Genomic DNA, 8,089 nt, shown 5'->3' with positions numbered 1-8,089 from the left:
AATTGGTATCAGTTTTATTGACGATGTGCTGAATTTCTCTTGATGGGTTCCGCTGGAATGATGTGTTTTTCTTGTGACTGCTGTAGCTTCTGCTCACATCTGCAAATTGCAGTTCAAATAGAAACAAACAGGAAAATGTTTTCCTAGAGCGAGGGACTAGAGTTTCAATTGGATTCGGATCTTCTTGGATGAGTTTGATGTCGGATGCATTTGGTCGATGCTTTTATGAGGAACGAAAGCAACCATTTAATTCCCTGGAGGGTGTACAGGGCAGCTTTCTGCAACTGTGGACACATGCACAGGACACGCGTAGGATAAAAATTGGTGACAGATTTATTTTAATGCCCTTGGGGCGATGTTGGAATGCAGAAGTCGATATGTATGCAGCTAGTTGGAGTGGAGTACAGTGGTGGACAGTCACTGATCAATTTATTTTACAATTAAAAATTAAAAAAAGGATTAAATCCTTCGTCACTTTTTCTTCCTGAGAGAAAACTAAAAATTATTTTATACATAATATAAAAAAACATTTGGGGTGCTACGAATAAAACCTCTATATAAGTAATATCTGGATAATGAAAACCTAGTTTTTGTTGAATAATGCCTCGTGTAGGGAACGGCCTACTCCGGGAGGGGGGAAGGAAAAGGATAGACAGTACGGCCTTTGGTGGTGGTGGACCGGTACCGGGAGAGAATCAGCAGCGACCGTTGGACACTGCCGAACAGATCCACTGCTGGGGAAGGAATGGCACGAGTTGATGGTGAAACCAAGCAGGCCTCGTGCCAAGGGGGGAAAGGAATGGTGAGAACCGTTGGACAATGCCGAACTGGTCACACACCAGGAGTGGAAGGGAATGATGAAGACCGTTGGACAATGCCGAACAGGTCAACACCAGAAGGGAAGGAGAAGGAAGATGTAGCTCGAGCTCAAGGTGGGGTCGGAGAGCGCTAGAGAGTGTCCAATGTTGGTTGCCCGTCAAGGACCTTCAGAGGATTCTTTAGCTGGACTACCTTGGGATGCGAAATAAATTTCAACTCCTAAGCTCTTTGCCGTTTGTCTCAGTCTCCCCTGAATCGCATTTTATTTTCACATAGTCGCTCGAAGCAGCCGTGCTGTACTAGCGATGTTTAGTAAATTACATTCAGGTTCTTTATGGTTCCCTAATCGCACCATAGATGGCGCGACTCGTGTTTAAACAACCCCGGTGTAATGCGGGCGGTCTAACTTTAGGCGCGTTAAATCTCGAACATCCTGCCACCTTGAAATTGAGAAATTTCAATAATTTCCTACTGCCGTGGGTATAACGCATAGCTTTACGCGAGGCCTAACTACCTTAGTCTTGGTACTGGTTTGCAGTGTAAATACCCTAGCCTTTCCATCCTTTCCAGGATGGACCTCAACTACTCGTGCTAACAGCCAAGAAAGTGGTGGTACATTATCTTCCTTGATGATCACTAACGTACCTGGAACGATAGCCCTTTCATCATCCTTATACCATTTCGAACGCGGTTGGAGTTGCTGTAAGTACTCCTTATGCCATCGGTTCCAGAAGTGACGCATTAGTTGTTGAACATGTCGCCACTGTGTCAACCGATTTTCAGGAACGCCCGCTGTCTCGGCATCTGGAACATGTTGGAGGTGCGATCCAACCAGGAAATGTCCGGGTGTAAGGGCAGTCACGTCAGTGGGGTCATCGGTCAGCGGTGTTAATGGCCGAGAATTGAGGCATGACTCAATTTCGGTCAGCAGCGTCGCCATGTCTTCGAAGGAGAGAGACGTTTTGCCTACACCTCGTACTAGGTGGTGTTTCATCGAGCGCACAGCCGCCTCCCAAAGCCCACCGAAATGGGGAGCTCGCGGTGGAATGAAGTGCCACGTAATCCTCCTGTCCAAGGTCCATGTCCGGATGCTCCTTTGATGATGTGATGAATGCAACAGCTTGTAGACTTCATTTAGCTGGTTGCTTGCTCCCTTGAAGTTTGTTGCATTATCTGAATGCAACTCTGCTGGAAGTCCACGGCGTGCCACGAATCGACGTAACGCTGAGATGAATGCTTCCGTCGTCAAGTTGGAAACAAGTTCGATGTGAATTGCACGAGTGGCGAAACACACGAAGATGGCTACATATGCCTTTGTAGCAACTGCTCGCCGGTATGCGCCCTTCACAAAAACTGGACCGCAGTAATCAATCCCCGTGATTGAAAAAGGTCGGTTGGAAGTCACTCTCGTCGAAGGGAGATCTGCCATTAGTGTCTCTGATGAGATAGGACGGGCACGGAAACAGGTGAGGCACTGATGATAAGTCCTTCTCGCGTGGTTTCTGCCGCCCAAGATCCAATATCGTTGTCGGCTCGTACTCAGCATCAGCTGTGGTCCCGCATGTAGCAGCGTCTTGTGGAAATGATCCATCAGCAGATGGGCTAACGGATGTCCGTTGGGAACCACGATAGGATGTTTGGTGTCCTCTGATAGCAATGCGTTGCTAAGCCTGCCACCAACACGAATGATGCCGTCTGCTCCCAGCTGCGGATGCAGCCACTTCAGCTTCGATGACGAAGAAATTGATTCCTTCCGTTGTAGTGCTCTTATTTCTTGTGTGAAATAATCCCTCTGCGCTAATCGGCACATTACTTCCTCTGCTTCCTTCAGGTCTGCTGTCGTGATACCAGGGCCAGTATACGATCGACGTTTTGAACAACGGTTGAAGTATTGAACCCAATACGCCATCATTCTTCTGAGCTTCGAGAACGATGAGTATAACGTGAAGACGCGATGGTGCGGTTTCTCGACAACTGCACAGGCCACTGTAGAGGCGCGTCTTTCTGCGGCAGCGTCGTCGTCAAATGACGATATCGATGATTCCGGCCATTGCTCTTCCGGTTGATTTAGCCATGGTGGGCCCTGCCACCATAACGGATTGTTGAGGAGCTCCTTACTCAGGCAGCCGCGTGATGCAAGGTTCGCTGGGTTGTCTATTCCAGCAATGTGTCGCCAAGCACAACCAGTTGTAAGCTGTTGCACTTGCGAGACACGATTGGCGACGAACGGCTTCCAGCAGCTTGGTGATCCTCGTAGCCAATGCACCACGGTGGTTGAATCCGTCCAAAATGTAGCTGGAGATTGCAACTCGACAGCTGACTTCACACGATTGTAAAGCAAGCTGGCTAATTGTGCTGCGCACAATTCCAGTCGGGCGATGGAGTGCTTGCTGCTTATTGGTGTCACTTTCGTCTTCGAGGCGAACAGTTGAATCGTGACGACTCCCTGTTCGTTGCAGCTCCTGATGTAACAGCATGCTCCATATCCCTTTTCTGACGCGTCGCAAAAGAAATGGAATTGGCTAGAGATGCTGTCAGGTCCAATTGCTACACGAGGAATGTGTAGCTCCTGTAGATGGATCAATTGGTTGTGGAAGTTGATCCATTGTCCTTGAAGGTGATGCGGTAGTTCGTCGTCCCATCCCCAGGGATGTTGCTGGTCCGTCTGAAGAGTCCAGATACGTTGGAGGAATTGCTTCGCCATGGCTTTCACTGGGTCAACAATTCCCAAAGGATCGTAGATCCTGGCGATGCAAGAAAGGACCTTCCGCTTCGTTATTGGCCCAATAACGTAGGGCGCGTTGATTTTGAAACTCATGTTGTCGGAAGATGAGTCCCAAACTAAACCAAGAGTTGCCAGAACTCCTTCGGCTCCCGATTCAGCAGATGGAGTGGCTGCTAACTGCTGTTGGTCCACATGCTGTAGCACGGATGGCTTGTTGGAAGCCCATTTTCGTAGCTCAAACCCCGTCTTCGCGTACAATTCTGCCGTTTGTACTTGTAGGGATTCAGCCTCTGCCGGCGAATCACTTCCAGACACGAAATCATCCACGTAGAAGTCACAGGATCGCGCAGCTGCAGCCGGATATTCCTTCCCATGATCTTCTACCGTTTGTTGTAATGATCGTACTGCCAGGAACGGTGCAGATGCTGTCCCATACGTCACGGTGTTGAGCTCATACTCCTCGATGGGCTCGTTTGGTGAATTCCGCCACAGGATGCGTTGCAGGGATCGATCGGTGGGATGTACCAAAACCTGCCGGTACATTTTAGCCACGTCTGCTGTGAGGGCAACAGCCCTTGTACGGAACCGCAGCAAAATGGAGGTAGCATCCTGTTGAATGGTCGGCCCGACCATTAACGTATCATTCAATGATACTCCCGTTGATGATTTGCTCGATGCGTCAAAGACGACACGGCACTTGGTAGTGGTGCTGTCGGCTTTGAAGACCGGATGATGAGGTAGATAGAACGTCTCAGCGTCCATCGATGTGGCTGCCACCTTGCTCATATGACCTAAGCGAAGGTACTCGTTCATGAAATCAACATAGGCTTGTTGAGTTTCCGGTTCTCTTTGAAGTCGTCGTTCTATTGCTAAGAACCTTCTTAGTGCGCTGGTCTTTGAGTCCCCAAGTTTGCCGATCATTTCGGCTTTCCGGGGAAGTCGAACCACGTATCGACCGTTGATGTCTGTGGTAGTTGTCGCTGTATAATGCTCCTCACACGCACGTTCTTCGTTGCTCCAGCTTGGTGTGCCGCTCACCTCTTCTAGTTCGAAGAATCTCTTCATCAAAGAGTCCAGCTCGTTGGTGTGCGTGACGACTGCACACATTGAAGATGACAATGGTTCCTCGATGATGGTGTTTCCGCTGACAACCCAACCAAATTCGGTTTCTTGGAGCGTTGGCATGTTGTCACCCAACGATAGCCGTCCGGTCCTCAGGATCTCGTAGAAGAGTGATGCTCCCAGTATCAGGTCGATAGGCGCTGGGTTGTTGAACGACGGGTCAGCCAGAACACATGCTTCAGGAATACTCCAGTGGCTGATGTTGATGTACTGTCGTGGCATTTCCACCGTCAGTTTGGGAAGCACTAACATTTCCACCGTTGCATTGTAACTGGAGCATCGGGAATGAATGGTAGTAGTCACGGTGTGTCGCACGTTCGATCCTGCGCTGCCACCAATCCCTGACAAGGGAATGTTTACCAATTTGCGTGGTAAACATAGGAATTGGGCTAGCCTGCCAGTGATGAAGCTGGATTGTGCTCCGCTGTCCAGAAGAACACGTGCCGGATGGGTGACTCCTGCGCTGTCGGTGATGTTGAGCATTGCCGTCGAAAGCAACACCGTGGATGACACAACTGTGGTTAATGTTGTCGTAGCGGTTGTAGATTGTCTTCCAGTAACAGGTGATGGACCAGGTGTTACACGTGAGTTCTCCACATGAATCAACGTGTGATGCCTGCCCTTGCAGTGACGACACGACCATGGTGAGGGACATTTAGAAACTGCATGTCCGGTACCAAAACAGTTGAAGCAGCGGTTCAATGTTTTCAGCTTCTCGATCTTATCCGTAGTCGTCAGTATTAAAAACGTGGGGCACTTGTGTAATGGATGTTGCTGCTTACACAAAGCGCAACAGAGCTGCGGAGGGTTCGGAGTCGATGACACAAATGCCTTGGTGCTCGCTGGTTTTCCCGACGGTTGTCGTTGTTGAGGCTCCTTCGTTGCACAGCTTTCCAACACTTCCGTCTGCCGAGTGATGAACTCAAGAGTTTTGTACAGCTCAGGAAACTCTCCATGCTTTAACGAGCGTTCCCACAACTTCCGAGTTTCCGCATCTAGGCACGATGACAGAATGTGGGTGATGATGAGGTTGCTGGTTCCGTCGATGGGCTTCTCCATGAAGATGAGACCGTCAACATGCGCCTTACAAGTCTCGGCAAGGTGACGAAGATCCTTTGCAGACTCTCGGGGTAGCGCCTTGAGGTGTAACAACCCGGCGATGTGTTTGTCGACGATCAACCGGGGGTTCTCGAACCGCTGGACTAAGATCTCCCATACACTCTCGAAGTTGTTGCTGTTCATCATTGAGGCGTTGATTATGCCGGCAGCCTTTCCTGTCAACGCCTTGTTCAAATGATGAAGTTTCACAGCATCAGACTCATTGGCTCGGCTCATGATGTCCTGGAACATAGCCTTGAACTTTGGCCACTGTTCGTAGCTACCGTCGAACGTAGGCATCGGGATGTGGAGACGGTGTTGCGGCATTACGAGTTGTGCTGCCACCGGCGGAGGCTTGACGTCCATGCTCTGAAGAGATGCCGCTTTCACCAAATATTCGGCCTGGAACACTTCGTCCTCAGCGATGTCCTTGTCCAAATCATACGGTAGCTGCTCGATGAGTTGATTCAGCAGTGTATGTTGTTCAGCCTTCAGCTCTTCCAGCATTTTGGATTGCACTTGTGCAAGTGTTGGATCGGTCTGCATGTTGATCAGCCTTTTATGCACGACCTTCAACTTGATGCGCAACACTTGCACTTGCATGGACACTTCTGGTTGCTGCATTACTGCAGTTTCTGCTCCAGATAACTCCACGGTGTCCATGTCCTTTGTCGACGCACGTGTCACTGGCATGACGTTTCACTGCACTAGCACTGATGATGAAAATACACACTGATGCACAAACACCGATGACGAATTCGGAAACTGCTTGCAGTGCGGCTCCACCTAGTGGGCTGACGGTTGTAACCCCTCGCTGGATGAGCGTCGCTGTGGAACTAATTCGTCGGATAGTTCCTTCGATGACAATGGTGGTGCTGGATGAAGATGGCGACAGCTGGAGGGTTGGCGTGTGTAGCTTCCCTCGCTCGACGAGCACCGATCTGCGCACAACTTGCAGTTGGTGCTGGATGAAGATGGCGGCAGCTGGAGGGTTGGCATTGGAGCTTCCCTCGCTCTCTGCGCACCGCTGTAGAGCGAATCCGTCCGACTGCTCTCTCGATGACGATGGTGACGCCTGGAGGGTTGGCGTTTGTAGCTCCCTCGCTGGACGAAGCACCGATCTGCTCACAAGATGGCGGCAACTGGAGGACTGGCGTTGGAGCTTTCCTCGCTCGCTGCTCACCGATGTGGACCCAATCCGTCCGATTGGTCCGTGTAGACCGGCTGCTCACTGCACACTGAACACCGCGTTTACTGTGATCAACGCTCGATCGCGGACTGAGACGCGGCGATTCGCGAACTGGCACTCGCGTTGATCCGGTTCGAAGGACCAAAATGTAGGGAACGGCCTACTCCGGGAGGGGGGAAGGAAAAGGATAGACAGTACGGCCTTTGGTGGTGGTGGACCGGTACCGGGAGAGAATCAGCAGCGACCGTTGGACACTGCCGAACAGATCCACTGCTGGGGAAGGAATGGCACGAGTTGATGGTGAAACCAAGCAGGCCTCGTGCCAAGGGGGGAAAGGAATGGTGAGAACCGTTGGACAATGCCGAACTGGTCACACACCAGGAGTGGAAGGGAATGATGAAGACCGTTGGACAATGCCGAACAGGTCAACACCAGAAGGGAAGGAGAAGGAAGATGTAGCTCGAGCTCAAGGTGGGGTCGGAGAGCGCTAGAGAGTGTCCAATGTTGGTTGCCCGTCAAGGACCTTCAGAGGATTCTTTAGCTGGACTACCTTGGGATGCGAAATAAATTTCAACTCCTAAGCTCTTTGCCGTTTGTCTCAGTCTCCCCTGAATCGCATTTTATTTTCACATAGTCGCTCGAAGCAGCCGTGCTGTACTAGCGATGTTTAGTAAATTACATTCAGGTTCTTTATGGTTCCCTAATCGCACCATAGATGGCGCGACTCGTGTTTAAACAACCCCGGTGTAATGCGGGCGGTCTAACTTTAGGCGCGTTAAATCTCGAACACCTCGCATTACGCATTACTGCAGTGTATGATGCAAATATTCTCTAGGCGCCTAAATTGCTGCAATTAAAAAAACCCTCAATTTTGTAGGGGGATCTACATGCTCGTTTAAGAAATCAAGTTCAATTAATTTTTATTCATAATAAAGCTTTTGAATTCTTAAATACACCGCAGTACAGTTGCGTGCCACTGACAAAAAGTGACTTCTAATAAAACTATTTTACTGATTCTCTTCATCCAAATACCCAACCTCCCCGATACAATAAAATGAATTGAAACTTCAACACTCGCTCGCTCGCTCGCTCCACCCCAAACCCCAGTCCACATTTCCTATTTTTTTATTCGCCAT

General features: G+C 49.9%; 1 protein-coding gene across 1 annotated transcript; it reads right to left on the bottom strand.

The window, feature by feature from the left end:
- Positions 1 to 583: 583 nt before the first annotated feature.
- Positions 584 to 6,457, bottom strand: LOC118506181. Its single transcript, XM_036042964.1, has 3 exons — positions 2,359 to 6,457; positions 1,465 to 1,623; positions 584 to 621 (listed from the first exon to the last, which is right to left on the bottom strand). Exons 1-3 carry the CDS (start codon positions 6,455 to 6,457, stop codon positions 584 to 586), a joined length of 4,296 nt encoding a protein of 1,431 aa, XP_035898857.1.
- Positions 6,458 to 8,089: the final 1,632 nt, after the last annotated feature.

This window comes from Anopheles stephensi, chromosome 2 (assembly GCF_013141755.1).
Source record: "Anopheles stephensi strain Indian chromosome 2, UCI_ANSTEP_V1.0, whole genome shotgun sequence".
In the NCBI taxonomy this organism is placed as follows: domain Eukaryota; kingdom Metazoa; phylum Arthropoda; class Insecta; order Diptera; family Culicidae; genus Anopheles; species Anopheles stephensi.
Note: the sequence above shows the minus strand (reverse complement) of the source record. Positions and strands in the feature narration are given on the sequence as shown.